This window comes from Heterodontus francisci, chromosome 10, assembly GCF_036365525.1.
Source record: "Heterodontus francisci isolate sHetFra1 chromosome 10, sHetFra1.hap1, whole genome shotgun sequence".
NCBI lineage: Eukaryota > Metazoa > Chordata > Chondrichthyes > Heterodontiformes > Heterodontidae > Heterodontus > Heterodontus francisci.
The window spans coordinates 32,319,919-32,345,141 of record NC_090380.1 but is presented as its reverse complement, the minus strand read 5'-3'; the positions used below and the strand labels follow the sequence as shown (position 1 = coordinate 32,345,141).

At 41.2% G+C, this 25,223-nt stretch overlaps 1 protein-coding gene across 13 annotated transcripts in view; it reads right to left on the bottom strand.

The window, feature by feature from the left end:
- Positions 1-25,223, bottom strand: part of scml2 (Scm polycomb group protein like 2) — a 204,282-nt gene that overhangs the window by 66,427 nt on the left and 112,632 nt on the right. For 8 of the 13 annotated variants that reach the window (XM_068040397.1, XM_068040385.1, XM_068040395.1 and 5 more), the window contains 2 exons: positions 15,526-15,596; positions 10,721-10,955 (listed from right to left, as the gene is read on the bottom strand). In XM_068040397.1, the coding sequence (XP_067896498.1) occupies positions 10,721-10,919 (199 nt within the window). In that variant the 5' untranslated portion in view covers positions 10,920-10,955; positions 15,526-15,596. Of the gene's footprint in view, positions 1-10,720; positions 10,956-11,603; positions 11,766-15,525; positions 15,597-17,189; positions 17,302-25,223 lie in introns of those variants that run through there. The other 5 variants (XM_068040393.1, XM_068040388.1, XM_068040389.1 and 2 more) reach the window with 5 other exon arrangements.

Here is a 25,223-nt window from a genome sequence, read left to right as displayed (position 1 = left end):
TCCCGCCTCTGTCGTAACAGAAGGATGTGAAGGCATTACAGAGAACATAAGAAATAGGAGGAGTAGGCTATTTGGCCCCTCAAGCCTGCCTCGCCATTCAATAAGATCACGGCTGATCTGTCCGAGGCCTCATCTCTTTCGGGCCTGCTCCGCCTCACCCTCGACTCCCTGAGATTTCAAAAATCTATCAACCTCCTCTTTAAATACTTTCAGTGATCTAGCCTCCACAACTCTCTGGGGTAGAGAGTTCCAGACATTCACTACCCTCAGAGAAGAAATTCCTTCGCATTTCAGTTTTAAATGAGTGTTCCCTTATTCTGTAACTATGTGCCCTAGTTAGAGATTCCCCCACTAGTGGAAACATCTTCTCAACATCTACCCTGTCAAGCGCCCTCAGAATTTTTTTTTTAGATTAGAGATACAGCACTGAAACAGGCCCTTCGGCCCACCGAGTCTGTGCCGACCATCAACCACCCATTTATACTAATCCTACACTAATCCCATATTCCTACCAAACATCCCCACCTGTCCCTGTATTTCCCTACCACCTACCTATACTAGTGACAATTTATAATGGCCAATTTAACTACCAACCAGCAAGTCTTTTGGCATGTGGGAGGAAACCAGAGCACCCGGAGAAAACCCACGCAGACACAAGGAGAACTTGCAAACTCCACACAGGCAGTACCCAGAATCGAACCCGGGTCCCTGGAGCTGTGAGGCTGCGGTGCTAACCACTGCGCAGCCCGAATCTTGTATGTTTCAATAAGATCACCCCTCATTCTTCTAAACTCTAATGAATAATGGCCTAATCTGTTTCGCCGATCTTGATAAGTCAACCTCTTCATCCCAGGAATCAGCCTACTGAATATCTTTTAAACTGCCTCCAATGCCAGCATATCCTTTCTTAAATACGGGGACCTAAACTATACACAGTACTCCAGGTGCGGCCTTACCAACACCCTGTACAGTTGTAACAAGACTTCCCCATTTTTAAACTCCAAACCCACAGCAATAAAAAACAAAATACCATTTGCCTTCTTAATTACTTGCTGCACCTGCATGCTAACTTTTTGTATTTCATGCACAAGAACACCCAGATCCCTCTGTGCTGCATTTTTTTGAAGTCCCTCTCCATTTAAATAATAGTCTGCCTTTTCACTCTTCCTACCAAAGTGCATGACCTCACACTTTCCTTTGTTAAACTCCATCTGCCAAGTTTTTGCCCACTCACTCAACCCATCTATATCCCCTTGCAGATTCCTTATGTCATCACAACATGCCCTCCCACTTATTTTAGTATCGTCAACAAATTTGGATATATTATACTCTGTCCCCTCCTCCAAGTCATTTATACAGATAGTAAATAATTGAGAGGGTGCAGAAAAGATTTATGAGAATGGTTCTAGGGATAATAGACTTTAGTTCTGTGGATAGATTGGCAAAGCTGGGGCTGTTGTCTTTAAAGAGAAGGCTGAAAGGAGATTGTCTAGAGCTGCTCAAAATCATGAGGGGTCTGGACACACTAGATAGGGAGGAACTTTTCCCATTGGTGGAAGGGTTAAGAACCAGAGGCAACATGAGGAAAAACCTGTTTATGCAGCGAGTGGTTAGGATCTGCAATGCACTGCCTGACAGTGTGATGGAGGCAGATTCAATTGTGGCTTTCAAAAGGGAATTGGATAAGCACCTAAATAGAAAACAATTATAGGGCTATATGGAAAAGGCAGGGGAATGGGATTAGCTGAGTAGCTGTTCGAGAGCCAGCCTGGACCTGATGGGCCAAATGGTCTCCTTCTGTGCAGTAACCATTCTATGATTCTAATAGCTCTTTTTTCAAAGTCTTTTATGAGTTTTACACATAGGCACATCATGAAGAAAAAAATACTATTCATGTGAATGAGCTGAAGAACAGCTCAAGAACTTACGCCAAAAGAAGCCTTATGTGTCACCGTTGGATCCGCCATACACATGCAACACAGGGACAAAATGAATCCCTTTCAGAAACAAATTAAACCAAAGCAGAAAATGTTAATACATAAATCTTTCAACATCTGTGAAGTGAAAAAACTGGTTATGTTTTTGGGGTTAGATTCTTAGAGTTATATCTGAAACATTAATCTGATTTTTCTCTTTCCAGATGCTTACTGATCTGTGCATTTCCAGCAATTTCCTGTGGTTTGAAGGTTCTTCAAATAGAAAGCTCTCAAGTTATAAAGTCAAATGGAAACTTAAAGAAGTAACAGCTATAATGCTTCCACTTCAAAAGTCCCAGATCCCTGGCCTTGCTACAATTTACACAAAAGGAAAAAATAATCAGAAATGCTCTAACCTGAAACAGATCCCTCGTTCCAGCATTCTAACAATAATTACAAAGTGGATCAAGTAGCCCCTTCCTTCAATTTTTCCCAACCAATATTCTCATTGGAAAGCTCTTCACTTTTACTCTCATACACTCCAAATGAGATTATAAACATAGGGAAATGGACATGAAAAATGAGAGAAAGAAAAGGCCATTCAGCTAATTAATTATGCTCCATCCAAAATATAACAATTCTATCCTGGACTTACACAACCCCCAACCCCCACTGGCAAGACCCATTGATCCCATATTTCAAGGGACATAAAGGTTATTTTACTGCTTTACCTGCAACAGAGATGAAGTCATCCTGTTAATATCTCTAAAACCTTTTAATTGTCTCATTCAAAAACCTCTAGGAAGTCTGTTCCACAAATGGTCCCAACGGGTACATTGGTTTCAATCTGATTTGTCCACTTTACAGGTGGACGCTGAAACCAAGGCGGCCCTTGCAAAAACATTAAGCCTAGGGACCTCAAGTAAGCGCCAAGGCCGAGGTCCTCAAGGAAACATCAGGCTAGCCCGTGCAGAAAAAGTCAGGGTAGGGGTCCTTGCTATAATGAGGAGCTCAACAAAGCAGCAAAAAGGTTCTCAGGAGTTCTAGAGGCTCTGAGGGACTGAAGGCAAGGGGCTGCTGTTGCACGTTAATTGTATAAGCAGTTGCAATTATAATCAGGGAAAGTTAAATGGGTGGAGTCCGCTCTCTCGTCTTTGTCACTGAAAAGTTTGTAATGTATTCAAAATAGCCAGGGTGCTTAATAAGGTTTAAACAGCATCTTTGTAACTGATGCCTATGGTAATGGCAAATGGTTAGTGCCATATGCTTGACATATGTGGCTGTCCAGGATAGGCAGGGATGGTGTAAAGGGTGGGGATTTTATTCAATATACTTGCTTAAGGCTTGTAAATGTTCTATTCTTTGTCCTCTAGCCTATCCTCATTGTCCAAGTTAGCTTCCATACTTGACCCTTATTTCCACTTTTCATTATTTTAAAAACCAGTATCATGCCTTCCCTCAATCTTCTTTGCCCAGCAAAAAAAAAAGCTCCACTGATTACGCCTTCATAAGTTATTTCATATGTGGAATCATTCTCTAAACGCTGCTTCCTTTTTGGGCTAGAGTGACCAATAATTCTTGCCATCTACTACAATTGATCGCAACTTCAATTTATATAATGCTGATTTGTAAACTGATCTGTTCCAGATGCATTCCAGTGTCCCATTCTTACTAATAATTCATTCACGCTGACTAGATGCTTACAGTATACCACGAATAATCACTTCCAAATCTTTTTCAGCCTCGACCAGAGAAGTCATTTTCATGTTGTACATGTTTTTGTTTAAAATTTCCCCATATCATAATATTTTGATGTTATTTGTTATTTCAGTTACTTTGGTCAAAAATCATTTGGATGTGCAGATATCTCCCTGGAATCTGTGTGCCATCACCACTTTAAGATGTCATTATTGGTTATGTCCTGGTGGCTTCCCTAACCCAAGTTCACAGGCCTACTTAAAATAGGACCTTGCCGTGTTAAACACAAATACTGTTATCTGTTCTTTTTTTAAATTTTATTTAGAGATACAGCACTGAAACAGGCCCTTCGGCCCACCGAGTCTGTGCCAACCAACAACTACCCATTTATACTAACCCTACAGTAATCCCATATTCCCGATCACCTCCCTACACTAGGGGCAATTTACAACAGTCAATTTACCTATCACCTGCAAGTCTTTGGATGTGGGAGGAAACCGGAGCACCCGGCGAAAACCCACGCAGACACAGGGAGAACTTGCAAACTCCGCACAGGCAGTACCCAGGATCGAACCCGGGTCCCTGGAGCTGTGAGGCTGCGGTGCTAACCACTGCGCCGCCCTTTTATGTCTTGCTTTAGAATATTCTTCTATATTGAAACCCATCAGCCAATTCTCCTTCCATCAACTTATTTGGTTCAAGTCTAGACTGATAAATATTGGGATTTGCAGAATTAACAACTGCTAAATAAAAAAAGAGCTGACAATTAAATAGGTACCTGAACAAATCACACATCATGTCTGTGTTTAGACTGTAGGGCTTCGCTTACTCCTCAAGTAAACTGAATGGAGATAACTAACTCATCATTGAAGTGGTGCATCAAATTAAGCTGGGATAATTTCTGTGTAGCTGGTTAACTATTTTTGTACCATGAGTGAACTAAGGAGGCAATACAAAGCCGAAGTTTAAACAAAAATGTTTTATGGACCAGATTATCGTCTTACTTGTACCTGCTAAAAGAGCTCCACATATTTGTATGGCACAATCTATCACTGAAAAAATTATGTCTGCTTCCTATGACCTCCATGATTTTTATATGTTATTTTATAGCACTTATTTTTGAAACTTTATTTATTATCATCCAATACTTAGGCATCACTCCAGTAGTGAAAAAGTACTGGAAGTGTATTAACAAAAGCATTTCTTCCTTTAATATTCCAGGATGTTTCTCATCTGGCCCTGCTGTCACAACCTGCCAATGCGAGAATGACCTGATTATTCTTACTCTCTGTTTTCTACCTGTTAACCAATCCTTAATCCATGCCAGTATATTACTTCCTATCCCACGTGCTTTAATTTTGCGAACCAACCTCCTGTGGGGGACTTTATCAAAAGCCTTCTGAAAATCCAAGGATACTACGTCCACCGATTCCCCTTTATCAATTGTTAGTAACATCCTCAAAAAACTCCAACAGGTTGTCAAACATGATTTCCCATTCATAAATCCATGTTGACTATGCCCAATCAGATTATTATCCAAGTGTCCATTTATCATATCCTTTAGAATAGATTTGAGCACTTCCCTACTACTGATGTAAGGCTAACAGGTCTATCGTTCCCTGTTTTCTCTCTCCCTCCCTTTTTAAATCGTGGTGTGGCATTTGCTACCTTCCTTTTCCTAGCTATCTGAGGGCGTCAGGGATTGCAGGTAGACAACGTAACCCCTCTGTTCAATAAAGCAGAGGCTAAACTAGGTAATTATTGACAGTTCCACTTGTACTTGGCCCAGTAGCGTCAGCTCATCTCCAGAGTACCCCAGAGTTCCACTGTTGGACCCCTTTCTCCCTCATTTACAAGCAGCTCGTTGGAGATTTTGGTCTCTGTTTTCTGGTGGACCTGCAGCCAATGGGGCCAGCCGCATTTCATCCAATGCCCCTTTTAAAGAGAGTGAGGCTAGTGGCATCTGTGCGCAGACACATGAAAATAAAATTAAAATAAAGGAAACATGGCCTCCAAAACATATATGAATGCCACCTTCCCCACCTCATCTCAGCCTGTCATGTCAAAACTCTGACCTTTTTGGTCCGCCTCCAATATGATAATGTCCCCAAGCCTGGAAATTTGTCTGCAGTCAGAGGCATGACAGTGGCAGGCAGATGTGTCTTTCTCCCTCCTCCCATGACTAAAGATGTGTCTCAATCAAGGGAGAAGCAGAAAGCCTAAGCCATTATCCGCAAGCACATAGTACATAGCATTATGTACACGGACACACTGCTATACCTCTCCAATGTACCACTTCACCATATGTTCAACAATAACCTCTGTGTTGTCATACTGCCTGTGTAACATTAAGTCATGGATGAGCCAGAACTTCCTCCAGCTGAAAATGGGGAAAACTGAAGCCACCTCAGCAAAACCACACTAACTTTGTTAGCTGTTCACAGAATGTGTCCAACCTCCGTCATGTTCGACACATCTTGAAACTCCTTTCCTTCATTTAAGCCCATTTTGTAACTTTACCTGCCTTCACTTGAACCTCACCCCACAACCACTGAAACTTTCACTTATGTTTTGTCACCTCGAAACTCTCCAATACACTCACCAACTTCCTGAAACCTATGCAAACCCCAACTTGTCCAAACCCCATCACCCACATGCTGTCCCTTGCTAATCCTGCTCACCCTTTCTGCATAAAACCTACCTATTAACACTGTCATCTCTACTAATTATTCTCCCAGTCTCTTCATCCTAAACTCAGTTTGTTCTGTCTTATTTGAAACACTTTAGGGATTGTTTATAGTAAAGGTATTATACAAGATATTATACAAATTGATGTTGGAGGTAGTACACCAACATGTCAAAAGCCCATTCTTTTAACATGAGAACTGAGAAAGATAAGCAGCTGAAGAGTGCACTCTGATTTTCACTCCAGTACACTAAAACATGGTGAAATACAGGTTATGTTGATAAGCTGTTTCGCTTCTATGGTTTACAGTTTGATGTCAAACCCAGGATTGTGTTCTACGCATTGTATAGATAACAGGATTACCGCTCAATAAACTTGCAATAGAGGTGACAGCACCTGTGAAATAAATGTAGTGCTGAAAGAAACATGTTCCACACAGCAATACATCAAAACTGGTACATAATTTTATGAGACTATCTTAAACTAAATAATCTCACATTGGGATTTCGATATTAAACTGCTAATGCTTTGCACTCAGATTATGATGTTATCTGTACTCCTCCACGACATTATATTCTTACTGGCAGACCTCCTGTTTCATTGCTCACAGTGAGGCTGAGGATTCACTGTTTTATAACAATTTAGGTGCTTATGCCACGTGTCATATTTCAGGATTTTTGACTGGCTTAGCAGAAATACAAGGTAAATTTATAAAAGATGTTGCTATTCAGTTAAATTTAGCTCCCAGGGGATTAAATTCATACAAGTATGCAAGATCTTCAGAAATGTGTATTTGACACAATAGCCAAATCCAGATAAAATGTTGAACAGCGTTAAGTATATTGCATACCGATTAGTGTGCGACAGTAAGGTTCATTCTCACATTCCAGAATGGAAATTGGGTGTAATATTAAAATTAGCACAACTCAGAGTACACCATGGAGTTTTACCTTAATAAGGCCTATGGGTGCTTTCTGCAATTTTTACAGATGCTTTGATGATACAATTGTAAAACAGGTGATTGAGTGACTTTCTGCTTGTTTTCAAAATGTAACTTTTTTTTAAAACAAACTTTGGCTTGAGAAAAGAACACAGCCATTTGTACCTCTCAGCTTAATAAGCTTTTTCAAGTTTACAGAATATTTATTAATTCAAAATCACTAAGAGCTCCAACAGGGATGTAATCAGTACACTCAACGACTGAGCATCACAGCTCTCTGGGATAGACAATTCCTAAAATTAACACCATCTGATTAAAGAAATTTCTCCTCATCTCAGTCCTAAATGGCTGACCCCTTATTTGGAGACTAAAACCCCCTTGTTCTTGGCTCTCCAGGGGAAACAGCCTCTCAGCATATACCTTGTCAAGCCCTCTAAAAGTTTGAGATATTTCAATTTTCTTGGACTAATTTTCAAAAGTAACCAAATAGATTTGTATAGGGACAGAAAGAAGTATTCCATCGTCTGGCTAACTACGACTGATGCATCCTTAAGAAACATACTTGACCTCATCCTCACCAATCTGCCTGTGACAGATGCATTTGTCCATGACAGTATTAGTAGGAGTGACCACCGCAGTCCTTGTGGAGACCAAGTCCCATCTTCACATTGAGAATACCCTCCATCATGTTGTGTGGCACAACTGTGCTAAATGGGATAGATTTCGAACAGATCTAGCCATGCAAAACTGGGCACCCATGAGGCGCTGTGGGCCATCAGCAGCAGAATTGTACTCAAGCACAATCTGTAACCTCATGGCCCGGCATATCCCCCACTCTACCATTACCATCAAGCCGTGGGATCAACCCTAGTTCAATGAAGAGTGCAGGAGGGCATGCCAGGAGCAGCACCTAGCACATCTCAGTAAGAGGTGTCAACCTGGTGAAGCTGCAACACAGGACTACTTGCATGTCAAACAGCATTAGCAGCATGCGATAGACAGAACTAAGCGATCCCATAATCAACGGGATCAGATCTAAGCTCTGCAGTCCTGCCACATCCAGTCGTGAATGGTGATGGACAATTCAACAACTAACTGGAGGAGGTGGCTCCACAAATATCCCCATCCTCAATGATGGGGGAGCCCAGCACATCAGTGCAAAAGATAAGGCTGAAGCATTTGCAACAATTTTCAGCCAGAAGTGCTGAGTGGATGATCCATCTCGGCCTCCTCCTGAAGTCCCCAGCATCACAGATGCCAGACTTCAGCCCATTCAATTCACTCCGCGTTATATCAAGAAACGACTGAAGGCACTGGATACTGCAAAGGTTATGGGCCCTGACAACATTCCGGCACTAGCACTGAAGACCTGCGTTCCAGAACTTGCTGCGCCCCTAGCCAAATTGTTCCAGTACAGCTACAACACTGGCATCTACCCCGCAATGTGGAAAATTGCCCAGGTATGTCCTGTATATAAAAAGCAGGACAAATCCAACTCAGCTGATTACCGCCCCATCAGCCTACTCTCGATCGTCAGTAAAGTGATAGCACTGTCGACCACACCTTCCATCGAGTGGCACTTGGTTAGAAATAACCTGCTCACTGACGCTCAGTTTGGGTTCCGCCAGAGCCACTCAGCTCCTAACCTCATTAGAGCCTTGGTTCAAACATGGACAAAAGAGTGGAACGCAAGAAGTGAGGTGACAGTGACTGCTCTTGACAGTAAGGTAGCATTTGACCAAGTATGGCATCAAGGAGCCCTAGCAAAACTGGAGTCAATGTGAATCGGGGGAAAATTCTCCACTGGTTGAAGTTGTGATTGTTCGATGTCATTCATATCAGCTCCAGGACATCACTGCAGGAGTTCCTCAGGGTAGTGTCTTAGGCCCTACCATCTTCAGTTGCTTCATCAATGACCTTCCTTCAATCATAAGGTCAGAAGTGGGGACGTTTGCTGATGATTGCACAATGTTCAGTACTGTTCATGACTCCTCAGATACTGGAGCAGTCCATGTAGAAATACAGCAAGACTTGGACAATATCAGGCTTGGGCTGATAAGTGGCAAGTAACATTCATAAGTAACAAGTGCCAGGCAATGACTATCTCCAACAAGAGAGAATCTAACCATCTCCCCTTGATGTTCAATGGCATTACGATCGCTGAATCCCCCACCATCAACATCCTGGGGCTTACCACTGACCAGAAACTGAACTGGAGTAGCCATATAAATACTGTGGCAACAAAAGCAGGTCAGAGGCTAGGAATCCTGAGGCAAGTAACTCACCTCCTGACTCCCCAAAGCCTGTCCACCATCATTAAGACACAAGTCTGCAGTGTGATGGAATACTCTCCACTTGCCTGGATGGGTGCAGCTCCAACAACACTCAAGAAGCTCCATATCATCTAGGACACAGCAGCCCATTTGGCTGGCACCCCATCCACAAACATTCACTCTCTCCACCACCGTGCACAGTGGCAGCAGTGTGTACCATCTACAACATGCACTGCAGCAATGCACCAAGGCGTCTAAGACAGCACCTTCCAAACCAGTGACCTCCACCACCTCGAAGGACAAGGGCAGCAGAGGCAAGTTCCCCTCCAAGCCACACACCATCCTGACTTGGAACTATATCACCGTTCCTTTACTGTCGCTGGGTCAAAATCCTGGAACTCCCTTCCTGATAGCACTGTGGGTATACCTAACTCACATGGACTGCAGCAGTTCAAGAAGGCAGCTCACCACCACCTTCTCAAGGGCAATTAGGGATGGGCAATAAATGCTGGCCTAGCCAGCGATGCCCAAATCCCATGAATGAATAAAAACAAAATTGTGCACACTTCGCACTTTCAGACTGCAGGCTTTTCAGAGACTTTTAAGCCAAGTAAAAACTTGTATTAAAGTACTGAAACATACCAAAGACAATTCATTAAACAAATTTAAATTAAGTTATTGCAAAACATGCAATGTTTCGAACTTACTTTTTTTTATATAAATGCATCCGAAATTTCTTTAGCTAAAGAAAGATTTTTAAGAAAGCATTGATTCGTTTGGTTTATTAATGAAATATGGCTATTAAATATTCATAAAGGATTTCCCCACTATAAAATGTTTACACAGGATTTCTCTTTAAAAATGTAGATATAGAAAGTGCTACAAAAAGTTAGACTTGTGGACAAGCATATGTTATAAACATGACTTTTAATAATATATAATCATTCTTCCCCCGCCATTATTTTCGACAAAGAATAAAACAAAACAGATTGTATTTTTCATTCTACAAATCAGAATCTAATTATTAATGTGGTATTTACTTAACAAGCTATTCTGAATACTTAAAAAATGAACTGGTATACTATTTAAGCGATTTAAATGTATATTGTGCTTGTACCTGCATATGAATTGATTATTTTATTAAAAACACATTGATCAGATTTGACAATATAGTTCAATCTTTCAAGCAGAAGTTTTATAATCTTACCAAGTGGAGGCTGCAGCATTCCACTGTTCTTCTCACAAGTTCCAATAGGTTGTATGTCAGATGAATCAACCAATCGCCAAAAGTCGTTTTTGTTGTCGCTCCCATCTAACCGTAATCGTAGCCTTGCTCCAGTTATTCCAACCACAGTAGCTATACAAATTGAGGTAACGTTTCTTGGGTCCTGAGCCTCAAGCTTCATGTCAATTTTGAACTCATTGCTGGGTGGAGTTCTCGGCTGGAAGCGAGCATACAATGTAAATACACTTATTGAATAAAAATATTTATCATCATAAGTGTTATAAGGAGGCATTATGTACTTATTTTCAAGCCAATAATTTTATCTGGTCATCAACTTCAGTAACTACCCCACTGCACGATGCCTGATTAGGATCTACGCCCTCCAAGTGGGATTCTCAAAACCAGGGGTCCGCAGCCTCTTAGGGGTCTCTGAGAAGGTTTCAAGGGTCCACCAAATCTGACACACAACTCCAGAGAAAAATGTGTCCGACTGGAGCACTCCAGACATGGCGATTCCTCAACTGAAATTCAATCATGGCAAGGCAACTGGTGTTCCAAGGAATGGCAGCCTTAATCCCCACACTTTTAACACATCCGCCTCGATAGATTTTGGGGACTGCCACCCAACTTCCCAGTGTCCGACTGGGTTAGTTATAATTTAATTGGGTGCCCCTTTGGCTTGGCTCGTCCAAATGCTGCACTCAAGACAGTCGGTTGCAGACCGGCAGATTCATCAGTTGAAAAACCGTCTTTCACTTTACTTCTGTCACACCACCCAGCAAAGCTTCAGGCATACAGGCTGGTTCCTGCCTTCCCCAGTTCAGCAAGCGGAAAGAGATCCTCAGTTTTGACACAAAGTTATTACCAGAAAATCAGCCCCAGCACACATGGCCTGGCAGCAGAGTTACCGTTTCACCTTCTTCCCTTGCTTGTTCAGGCCTATGCAGCCAAATAGCACACAACAGTGCCAGCACTTTCCAATGAGCCACTCCCACAGGAAATCAAACTCCGAACTCCTCAGCAAAACGCATCCAACTGTGGCTGTACGCATCAGGGGAAATGTACAATCGGAAATCATTAAGTAATTCCAGGCCCCCTCCTGTAGAGGGCAGCACTCTTTTTCCAGAAAGGTACTTGGTTAAACATTTCGGCTTAGTCTCTGAAAATTATTTTTGGCTTCTGGTTAACCATTTCCTCCCTTTTACTATTTTCTATATATTTTGGTTCATCATTTCCCCGCTTTTTGCTTGACCAGTTCCCATTTTGGACTTGATCTTTGGAGACATTTTCCACTTTCAGTAATGATTTCCCACCGGTGACTAATTTTTGCAGCTTTTGAGTTGCTGTTTCCTTGCTTTCCGGTTACTGATTTTCCATTCGGACTTAATCTCTGAACAATATTTTTGACTTTTCGGTTACTCAATTCCCTGCCTTTTGGTTAACCAATTTCTTTTTCAGACTTGGTCCTTGTGTACACTTTTTGATTTCCGTTAATTGCTTCCCACTTCTTACTTATTTTAGTCAAATATAACTCCACGTCTTGACAAGATTTTTGCTTGTCACCAGAAAAATGTTTCACATTAAGTAAAACATAAACATGTTTAATTGTATACCCAATTTTTAAACAGAATAAATACTTGTGCTGTGATGCAGGCATGTCTGTTGAATTTTTCTAACACAGAAAGGAGGCCTCAGAAGCAAAAATGTTGAGAACTCCTCATCTAAAAGATACTCTCTAACCCCAGACTCCAAAATACAAAGGAGACTGAATTTGTGCATAATCTGATGCTAGCTGAAAACATTACACAGTTCTGGATGGTGCCTAAAGGGAGACCCTATCCTGTTCAGAGCTGACTAATGCTGAAGGAGGAGGGGGACAGGCAGGGCCAGGGGCTTGCAGCAGCACGTCATAGAATGTGAGGTCTCACACATTACCTTGGAGCAAGAAAGGTAGGAAAAGCACACAGAACATTTGAGTCAGAACTGAATTAAAGGGGTGTCAACCAGCATCTCCTGACCTGAAACCAAAGCAACACTGAAGTGATTTGAGTCCTGTATGGAACCAAAGCTACAGCCACACAGTGCTGGATTGCCTCCTTTGCATTAGTAGCCATGACAGGATACAGCTGAATTATTTTTCTTTTTGGAGTTGGCACTCCAGAAATAAGGCAGATGTGCCGCTGACATGAGACAAGAAAGAGATCATTCTTCACATTTACATTCAATTTTCTCCTGAAATAAAGGAAGATATGTTTTGTAGATGACCCAAATACATGTTGGGCAAAGAAAATTAATCATCTGACTTTTGCATCACTTTACAAAGAAAGACAGCATTAACAGTAATCAAAACCATAAGCTATTATATGTTTAAAACTTTTCATGAGATCAAAGAACATGTTAGTTTTGGCTGTACAAACTAGCCAGTGTTTTTTAATTCTTTCATTTAATTCTTTCTTGATTGAAACATACAAGATCCTGAGGGGTCTTGACATGGTGGATGTGGAAAGGATGTTTCCCCTTGTGGGAGAATCTAGAATTAGGGGGTCACTATTTAAAAATAAAAGGTCGCCCATTTAAGACAGATGAGGAAAATCTTTTTCTCAGAGGGTCGTGAGTCTTTGGAATTCTCTTCCTCAAAAGGCAGTGGAAGCAGAGTCTTTGAATATTTTTAAGGCAGAGGTAGATAGATTCTTGATAAGCAAGGGGGTGGAAGGTTATCGGGGTAGGTGGAAATGTGGAGTGATCAGTTCAGCCATGAACTTATTGAATGGCAGAGCAGGCTCGAAGGGCCGAGTGGCCTACTCCTGCTCCTAATTCATATGCTCGTATGTAATGTGGGCATCGCTGGCAAGACCAGGATTTGTTGTCCATACCTAATAGCCCTCGAGAAGGTGGTGGTGGTGAGCTGCCTTCTTGAACCGCTGAAGTCCATCTGGTGTGGGTACACCCACAGTGCTGTTAGGGAGGAGTTCCAGGATTTTGATCCAGCGATAGTGAAGGAATGGCGATATAATTCCAAGTCAGGATGGTGTGTGGCTTGGAGGGGAATTTGCAGGTGTTGGTGTTCCCATGCGTCTGCTCTCCTTGTCCTTCTAGGTGGTAGAGGTCGCAGGTTTGGAAGGTGCTGTCGAAGGAGGCGTGGTGAGTTGCTGCAGTGCATCTTGTATATGGTACACACTGCTGCCACTATGCATGGTGATGAAAAGAGCGAATGTTTAAGGCGGTGAATAGGGTGCCGATCAAGCAGGCTGCTTTGTCCTGGATGGTGTTGAGCTTCCTGAGTGTTGTTAGAGCTGCACTCATCCAAGCAAGTGGAGAGTATTCCATCACATTCCTGATTCGTGCCTTGTAGATGGAGGACAGGTTTTGGGGAGTCAGAAGCTGGGTTACTCGCCACAGAATTCCCAGTCTCGGACCTACTCTTGTAGCCACAGTATTTATGTGGCTGCTGCAGTTCAGTTCTTTTTTAATTTATTCATGAAATGTGGGCATCAATGGCTAGGCCAGCATTTATTGTCCATCCCCAATTGTCATTGAATTGAGGAGTTGTTAGGCCATTTCAGAGGTCAATGGTAACCCCCAGGATATTGATAGTGGGGGATTCAGCGATGGTAATGCTGTTGAATGACAAGGGCAGATGATTAGATTCGCTCTTACTGGAGACCATTATTGCTTGGCACATGTGCGGTGTGAATGTTACTTGCCAGTTATCAGCCCAAGCCTGAATGTTGTCCAGGTCCTGCTGCATGCAAGCACAGACAGCTTCTTTATCTGAGGAATTGCAAATGGTACTGATCATTGCATAATCATCAGCGAACATCCCCACTTCTGGCCTTATGATGGAGGGAAGATCATTGATGAAGCAGCTGAAGCTGGTTGGGCCTAGGACACTACCCTGAGGAACTCTTGCAGCAGCCTCCTGGGATTGAGATGATTGGCCTCCAACAACCACAACTATCTTCCTTTGTGCTAGGTATGACTCCAACCAGTGGAGATTTTTCCCCCTGATTCCCATTAACTTCAGTTTGGCTAGGGCTCCTTAATACCACACTAGGTCAAATACTGCCTTGATATCCAGGGCAATTACTCTCACCTCACCATATATTTATGTTATTCTGTATGCATAAATTGGGACTAACTGGATTGTTTTTCGAAAGAACTAGCACAGTCTCATTGGGTTGAATGGCCACCTTCTGTGCTGTACTATTCGATACAGCATTGCTATGGATCACTGAAGAACAAAGGTTAGTTTATTGGCAACTGTTGACCAACACAATGCATAAGTCAAAACAAACAAGTAAAATTTGAGATCTTAAGGGTGATGAATGCTGAAAAAACAACTCATAAACTTCCATCTCTGAACAAGAAAAATCACATCAAGCTTTTCTAAACACACTGTGAAAGCTGAGAGTTGAAGCCCTGGGATGGGAAAAAAATAAACTGCCACTACAACTCAAACCCAGAGCTTTATACTGTTTGGGAACATAAATAACATGTGCCAGTGCTGCCCGAGGTGTGTACAGCACTATCGCATGCTGACAAAGTTGTCATATAGACATTATATGGCCTCCCGAGAATGTGTTGCAGGCTTTGCTCTATTCTTACGATGTGAAAGAAGGCACATGGAATGTTGCTAACCAAGCTCAAGCACACAGCAGTACTATTCTTGTCATTCAAACCAACCATCACTTAGTTCCCTGACTATACACAGAGGGACCTCAAACTTGATACGATGGCATGAAGGAAAACAGTAAGCAGTTCCAAATTCAGTTTTTGTGGTTACATACCTGTCTAAAACAATGTGAAGGAGCAGGGATTTCTCCATTTTGTTTCAAGTAATCATCCCAGTTAAAATGTTCTGTAATCAACAAGAACAATTTAGCAAGTCATTTAATGGAACCATTTCACAGCTGTAATTGTACTAATGGTCACATGAAAGCTATACATATGATAAAGGAATATTTACACACACAAGTTCTGCTTCATGTGGTTTTGGTTACTGTGACTCGTACCGCATTCACCTAACATATATTTAAGACAAAAGCAATAAAACTCCATACTTGGCCTATAAAGTCATTTCTAATAAATCACATTTAAGTTTCACGGTTCAAAGTTGCATTACTAAGCCTTTGTGAATCGCAGGATGTTATTCTGGAATGTGTAAAAAATGTGTCAATAAATGAACAGCTGTTATTAGTGATCATGTGCACAGTGATGTCAAAATTGTGTTTAGAGTGTAGGACAGGAAAAGTGAAGATGGAAATGTCCAAGACAGCACATGTACTGAATTTTGTTATTTATATACATCCAAAATTAATTGTTCTCTGCACGTACTCATTAAAATTCTGCTTTGCTCAAAAGTCTAAACAAGTGAAGCTAAACAGGCCATGAAAGTTTAAAAGAAAACATTTAAGTAAGCTAAGACTACAAAAAATACAGTCAAGAGCAGAAACCACTCAGTGATCTGTACAGGCTTGAGTGGTACATTAAACTCCGAAGAGCAGCAGTAATATGCGGTGTTAATGAGGATTTAGCACTTCCTCTAGTTTTATGCTTCGTGGCTCCTTTTCAACACCAGTTTCATAAAAGACCAAAATTCATCAGTTACATTTAAATGCCAACAGGTGTATTTCACACCAATTACCAAAATGCCCAATTTTGTAGAGAGAAAACTGGAATAAACTTCAATCTAACAAGAAAGGACAGATAATTCAGTTGAGCATCCAGCTTTTCACTGGATTCTGTGACCTTTATTGCAGAGCGGATAACACATCAAACTGGCTTGGACAGAAAGACTTTTGCAAATAACACCCCCAGTTAGTTCTTTGCTGGGATGCAGCTAAGACTTCTCATAATAAATGCAGATTCCAGACAGATATCTGTTGCATAATTATGAAATATATTCCAGATCAAGGACTCCAAGGAGCCAATCAAGACTCATACAGAGAAACTGTATCCCTAGATGCACTGTGAGCATTTATACAGTCTATGAAAACTCTGGGTGTTAAGAGGCCAGTACATTGTATTGGTAGCTGTGAACTTGGAACTGAGAAACCTTCTGTGACACTTCCAAAGGATCATCTGGATGAATTATGTTTTAGTTCTACAGCTACAAGCCAATCTCCTGAATAGGATCTGAGGATAGATAACATTCCGTGTGGTGAGTTTCCAATGTGGATCCTGTACAAGGGCCCCATTAATTCCCAATGTATCCTGTAGTATGGTCAATTTTTGAAATGGGTATATCAGCACAGTCAGCTGTAATTACAGTCTGTAGGGAAATTGAGATTTTATAAAATCAAATACAAGCAATTAGAGATTTGGAGAAAGTACTATGCCCTGACCATAGCAAACATGTTTAAGGTTTTGAGTAAACATAGGAATTGGGCGATGGAGCTATCCCTCTGATTAATAATCAGAGATTTGCCAGAGGACTTGTCAACAAACCCACCATACCCGTCCAAATGTCTGGATTCTCAGCAGACATCCGATGTTGGCATCAAATGAATCAGGTCATCCCAAGATAAGTCATCTGTAGGAATTAAAATCAGATCACAAGTTACCTATGGAGAGAGAAAAAAGAGTTAACGTTTCTGCTCAATAACCTATCAAAAATGTTAGAAATGTAATCGGTTTTAAGCAGATGAACGGGGGTGGAAAAGAACAAAATTAAAGACTTGCCCCATTACCATTCCATTTGGCTCTGCACCAATTCTGGTCATTTAATGCCTCCCGTCTTCTGTCCTATCACAAACTATCTCTTTCGTTCTTTTTCCATCCTCCCCCATTTCATCTGCTTAAAAACCAGCTTTTCCCAATTTTGACAAAAGGTTATTGAGCTGAAACATTAACTTGGTTTCTTTCTCCACAGACGGGCAGCAGTGGCACAGTGGTTAGCACCGCAGCCTCACAGCTCCAGCTACCCGGGTTCAGTTCTGGGTACTGCCTGTGCGGAGTTTGCACGTTCTCCTTGAGACCGCGTGGGTTTCCGCTGGGTGCTCCGGTTTCCTCCCACAGCCAAAGACTTGCAGGTTGATAGGTAAATTGGCCATTGTAAATTGCCCCTAGTATAGGTAGGTGGTAGGAAAATTGAGGGAAGGTGGGGATGTGGTCGGGAATATGGGATTAATGTAGGATTCGTATAAATGGGCAGTTGACGGTCAGCACAGACTCAGTGGGTCGAAGGGTCTGTTTCAGTGCTGTATCTCTCTATGACACTATGAGATGCTGCCTGACCTGCTGAGTATTTCCAGCATGTCTTTTCTTTTCATTTCCAATTTCCAGCATCCATCGTATTTGGCTTTTGAACCTACTGTCCCCTGTAATTGTGAAACCTTTCTTTGATGCCAAGCCGGGCTCATAACACATAATCCCTCTTTGTCTCAGTGGCTGCAGAACATGACTGGTACAATAATCTCAAACCAATGCAAACACACCACTTAAATGCAACTCATGTCCAAAATACGTTGTGGGAAAACGGTCAAAAATTCTCAAACGTATTACTTACTTAGCTTACAAGTTCTCTTTATTCGTCAAATGATATGCAATCTTCACATAAAGTGCTATGAACTAGTTTGACACTGCTGGGTAAACCTTATGCTAGCACAAAGTGTCATTACAATGCAAACAGGCAGCTATACATGTGATTCCCTACTGTCATGGCCATATGAAGTCCCAGAAAATGCTCATTTTGACCCGAAGCAAAAAGGCAACATATTATTACAAATGTGGCTTAATTGGTTTACATGGATATATTTTGAAAGCTTGCGACTAATTTAACAGACAACACACACCAGGGAAGAATGGGTGGAACTCTATTGGAGGTGCACACATTCAAACAATGAAGAAGCCCCTATATGGAAACCAATTCTCCATCTGCATCCACCACAAATTGTACACAATTAAGAAGGGAGATCTTATACTGAAGCCATAAGCTGTCAGGACAGGTCTGCCAGTGACAGTATGCTGCAGTTAAATCTAGACTGTTAATATTTTTAAATTGTGTGAAGATTAATTCTTGAGAACCCAAGGCAAGACTGCCACACCACAAGAAGCAATTAACTGTCAACAGTGTCTAAATTACTTTGTATTAAACACAAAACAGCTCAAGACACTCCAAGCAGCTACAAAGGTGATGCAATGTTTGAATTCTGACATGTCTGCCCGTGGAGAAAATAGTGGGACAATTTCTTTAGTCAAATTAAATTGGAAAATGGCCTTAGCTGAAAATTCTGGTTGAGTCAACTGCCCTGACGAAATGCCAAAGGAAACTAGATAGGATACAAAAAGGATCTGCAGTTCATTAACTCAACAAACTATTTGTAACAAGTAGTATAGTTTAAGAAATCAAATGTATAAAGCATAATTACTTGTGAAGCATTAAATTAAGATCCCAAATGGAGTTCAGTGAAGGACGAAGTGGGTAGAATTTGCAAATAATTTATATCACATAATGATTCAAATGCAAATAGAACACATAAAAATGAAATATCAGAATGATCAGAATGAGGTTTTAATAAATGCAGAAGATATTCTAGAGCATGTGGGACATAAGGTAGTTTATTCAACTGAAATTAACACCTATAAACAAGCATTCCCATTTTGTTTTTGAAGCTCTATGAATGACAGAAACTTGTCACTATTGACAGATATGACCTTCCGACAACGTATCCACGCCACTAAGACTGGCTACTTCCATCTTCATAACATCGTCCAACTCAGCCCCTGTCTCAGTTCATCTGCTGCTGAAATGCTCACCCATAGCTGTCACTTCTAGACTTGACTATCCAACACACTCCTGGTTATCCTCCTACGTTCTACCCTCTGAACTTGAGGTCATCCAAAACTCTGCTGCCCATGTCTTAACTCACACCAAGTCCTGTTCTCCCACCACCCCTGTACTTGCTGACCTTCAGTGGATCCCAGTTGTAGGAAATTAAGAGTGCCTTATAAAGTTTCTTAATTTATTCGGGTAAAATGTAGAAGTAGGACATACTATAAACAAATGTCAAGGTAGAGGAAATATAGGAAGTAATATCATGCTTCATGATTCAAACCACGTGCATCAGACAAAAGAGCTTGCAGAGACTTTAAACTGCTTGTGTAAGCTGAAAACAGGATTTTCTGGGGCTGCTTAAGAAAAGCAACTGCAGTGATGTAGCAGACTGAATTAATGGAATACTGAGACAACGATGAACGAAGAAGTTATGATAGGATATGTACCTTTCTGCTGACAAATGTAGTTCATGTGAACAGCCAGTGATTGACCAAGGAAAGTATGAACAGGGCATGATCACCAGAAATGATCACAATCGGATACTGAGACCCTCCCGATCGTGGTTGTAGGGAAGAGAAAAACAAGAAACCAGAAGACAAAGAGAGATAGGACCATTCAAGTGGGGATGTAAAAAGGAATCTAATATAGTTAGGGGGATAGATACTGTTTTCTGCAGCAGAGAGCATGAATCCCACAGGCTGTGCCCAGTGCCAGGGTTAAGGACATCTCCTTGGTACTGGAGAGGAAGGATCTAGCTGTCATGGCCCAGGTGGGTACCGAAGATTGGTGTGGTAGAAATGGGTTTCGATTCATGGGACACTGGCACCAGTACTGGGGAAACAGTGAGCTGTACTTCTGGGACGGTCTTCACCTGAACCAAGCTGGTAACAGCGTCAAGGAAAATCATATAACTAGGCTGTAGAGAGGGCTTTAAACTAAATAGTGGGGGGCTGGGGGGGGCGGGGAGGGGAAGGTTCAGATGAGGGGAAATTTAAAAAGTTAACAAGGACAAGGCAATAGTACAGGGTAGCAATACGGGTAATGATAACCAGAATGTGACAGCAAGGGATAGAGAGTATAAACATTAACAGTGCATCAGCAAATAAGGTTACAGTAGAGAAAAATGGTAAAGATACAGAATTAAAGGTTCTTTATCTGAATGCTTGCAGAATTCGTAACAAGATGGATGAATTGATAGCACAAATAAAAATAAATGGGTATGATATGATAGCCGTTACAGAGACGTGGTTGCAAGGTGACCAAAGCTGGGAACTAAATATTCAAGGGTTTTTGACATTTTGGAAGAATAGGAAGAAAGGAAAAGGAAGCGGGCTAGTTCTGTTAATAGAGGATGAGATCAGTACAGTAGTGAGAAATGATCTTGGCTCGGAAGATCAAGATAGAGAATCAGTTTGGGTGGAAATAAGTAATAGCAAAGGAAAGAAGTCACTGGTGGGAGTAATTTATAGGCCCCTTAACAGTAGCTACACTGTAGGATAGAGTATAAATTAAGAGATAATGGCAGCTTGTAGGAAAGGTACAGCAATAATCATAGGTGATTTTAATCTTCATAAAGACTGGACTGATCAAACGGGCAAAGGTAGCCTGGAGGATGGGTTCATTGAGTGCATTAGGGTCAGTTTCTTAGGACAATACGTTCTGGAACCAACCCGGGAACAGGCTATTTTAGACCTGGTAATGTGTAACGAGACAGGATTAATAAATGACCTCATCGTCAATGATCCTCTAGGCAAAAGTGATTACATGATAGAAGTTTACATTCAGTTTGAAGGGGAGATTTTTGGGTCTGTGTCATGCTGGCCCCCACCTGCCAAAAATGAGGCATATTAATTTTGTCATATGAAAATTGATTTTAAACTGTTGCTGGAGTGAAGAAATGACTTGTTTGAAGATCACCAGACACTGGGCTGGAAGGACATTTGCATACTAAGAGATGCTGCCTGTGGAGACAAAGGTCTATTCCCTGCTGCAATTAACCAAAATGAATTTTTATCACCAGACATTGAAGGCAAGGAAGCACATTCCAGGCCCTAAGATGATACAATCCACAGAGCCAGGACTGGTTAAACCAGCTGGTCACATGACTAACTGGCTGGTTCACAGGATGGTTTCAATTCAGAAGAGAGTTTAAAACTGAAGTTGAAACAATCAAGTCTCTCACCTGGCTGTCTGTCTCTCTCACTTTCTCCCAAGCCACTGGACCCATGGAAGACAGGTAAACCTCAAGAGAGAAAAGGCTCCTACATCGGAACAGGTTGAAGTGTGAACTGGGTCCCAATGAATTGCAAGACTTACCAACAACCAAAGACTCCACACTGAACTTCATAACTACCAGATATTGTCTCAAACATTTCTCCTTTATTCCTTCTACTTTTTCTGTCTCTATCTGCGTGCATCTATCGCGTATGCATGCTAGCGTGGTCATGTCGCAAATTCGTAGTCATTAACCGGATTAGAGTTTTTAAGATTAATAAACTTCTACCTTTCTTGTTTAAATCTAAGGAAACCTGTTTGATTTCTTTGCTTTACAATTGGAGCAGTGAACAAAGATTCACTAAGGGGAAGCTAAAAAGTGCTTTAAAATTAAATCCCGTTACGGTTAAACCAGGCAAAGGATGAGAGGGAATCCCTAAACCCCTCTCACCTGGTTGTAACAGTCTGAAACTGGTGTCTTAAACTTAAATAAGGACAAAAAAACCAGGGTTGGCTAAAGTGGACTGGGAAAATAAGTTAAAATGTAAGACAATAGAGAAGCAGTGGCAGACATTTAAGGAGCTATTTCATAACTCTCAATAAAGATATATTCCATTGAGAAGGAAAGACTCTGTGAGAAGGCTGCACAACTATGGCTAACTAAGGAAGTTAAGGATGGTATCAAATTGATATAAAAGGCGTAAAATGCTGCAAACATTGGTGGTAGGCCAGAAGATTGGGAAAATTTTAGAAACCGGTAAAGGATGACTTAAAAAAAAGGGGTGAAATTTATGAAAGTAAATTAGCAACAACTATAAAAAGACAGTAAAAGCTTCTACAAATATATGAACAGGAAGAGAGTAACTGAAGTGTTGATCCCTTAGGAAGGAGACTGGGGAATTAATAATGGGAAACAGGAAATGGCGGAGACTTTGAACAAGTATTTTGCATCTGTCTTCACAGTAGAAGATACAAAAAGCACCCAAGAATAGCAGAAAATTAAGAGGCAAAAGGGAGGGAGGAACTTAAAACACTTATCACTAGAGAAAAAGTACTCAGAAAACTAATGGGGTTAAAGGTTGACGAGTCCCCTGGCCTTGATGTGTGCATCCTAGCATCTTAAACAAAATGGCTGCAGAGAGAGTGCATTGTAAACTTCCAAAATTCCCTAGATTCTGGAAAGATCCCAGTGGATTGGAGAACCGCAAATCTAACACCTATATTCAAGAAAGTGGGCGACAGAAAGCAGGAAACTATTGGCCAGTTAGCCGAACAGCTGTCATCGGAAAAATGCTAGAATCCATCATTAAGGATGTAGTAGCAGGACATTTAAAAAGTCATAATTCAATCAAGCAGAGTCAACATGGTTTTATGAAAGAGAAACCGTGTTTGACAAATCTATGAGAGCACCTTGAGGATGTAACAAGCAGGCTGGATAAAGGGTATCCAGCAGATGCAATGTATTTGGATTTCCAAAAGGCATTCAATAAGGTGCCACATAAAAGGTGACTACACAAGGTAAGAGTTCATCGTGTTGGGGGCAATAGATTAGCATGGATAGAGGATTGGCTGGCTAACAGAGTCGGGATAAATGGGACATTTTCAGGTTGGCAAACTGTAACTAGTGGAGTGCCACTGGGATCAGTGCCATGGCCTCAACTATTTACAATCTATATTAATGACTTGGAAGAAAGGAACGAGTATACTGTAATCAAATTTGTGTATGATACAAAGTTAGGTAGGAAAGCAAGTTGTGAGGAGGAGAAAGTGTCTGAAAGGAGATAGAAATAGGTTAAGTGAGTGGGTAAAAATTTGGCAGAAAAGTATAATGTGGGAAAATGTGAGGCTATCCACTTTGGCAGGAAGAATAGAAAAGCAGAATATTTACATGGAGAGAGATTGCAGAATCTCTACCACAGTACAGAGGGATCTGGGTGTCCTTGCACATGAATCACAACAAGGTAGCATGCAGGTGCAGCAAATAATTAAAAAGGCAAATGGAATGTTGGCCTTTATTGCAAGGGGGATGGTGAAAAAGTTTTTCTTCATATCACTTTTGCTTCTTTTACCAATTACTTTAAATCTGTGCCCTCTCATTCTCGATCCTTTCACGAGTGGGAAGTTTCTCCCCATCTACTTTGTGCAGATCCCTCATGATTTTGAATACCTCTATCAAATCACCTCTCAGCCTTCTCTTCTCCAAAGAAAACAGTTCCACCTTCTCCAATCTATCTTCATAACTGAAGTTGTTCATCCCTGGAATCATTCTTGTGAATCTCTTCTGCACCCTCTCTAACGTTTTCACATCCTTCCTAAAGCATGGCATGTAGAACTGGACACAATACTCCAGCTGAGGCCGAACTTGTGTTATACAAGTTCAACATAACCTCCTTGCTCTTGTACTCTATTCCCCCATTAATAAAGCCCAGGATACTGTATGCTTTATTAACCGCTCTCTCAACCTGTTCTGCCACCTTCAATCACTTATGCACATATACACCCAGGTCCCACTGCTCCTGCACCCCCTTTAGAACTGTATCCATTATTTTATACCCTTATTTTGAATAACATCATTCCAAGTGCCTTGGGACTTATTAATTTATAATCTAGGCCGACACTAGCTGATCAAGTGCTGCATTGTTAGATTTGCCATGTTTCAGAATCAAGGCCTCATCTGCCCTTTCAGGTAGATGTAAAAAATCCAATGGCAATCTTTGTAGAGAAGCAGATGAACTCTCCCAGTGGTGGCCAATCACTCAATGAACATCTAAATCAGATGATTTTATCATTTATTTAATTTCTTTTTATGGGACCTTGCAGCATGTAAATTGGCTGCTGCATTTCCTACATTACAAAAGTGGCTACACTTCAAAACTACGTAATGGACTATAAAGCACTCTGCGATGTTTTGAGTTTCATAAACATGCTACATAAATGCAAGTTCTTTATTTCTGTAAGTATGTAGGTTTCCTTGGTCACAGCTCAGGGTATCAATGCCTGCACTTTGTGCATCAGAGGGGGTCTCTAGATCTAGTTTATGGCTGGGCCAGAACCTTGGATATCAGCACAACTATTGCATATTCCTTGAATAAATCTAATTCACAAAATAATTTAACAGTAAGATGTGGGATCCAATACAATGCTGGAAAAAGTGCATTTTATAAGCTAGCTGAGCACCCACTGTGAATATTGTCCAATAATTTCAATTAGTTATTCTAAAATAAGAAGCAGGAACAAAAGATGGGGGAAGGTAAAGAAATTTTGTAAGCAATTTTAGCGATATGAGGAAATCTCAAAATGCTGGTGTGTTTTCTTTTCAATGTATTAATTGTTATAACAGAACTATAGTCTAGATCAGGGTTGTCTAACCTTATCGGGCGGGGGGGCGCATTTTGATTTTTGCTCGGCCCAAGGTGCCGGTGAGCAAATTTCGAAAGATAATGGCATTAAAAATTTATCTTACTAATAACAACAAATGTGCATTTTTGTGAAGAA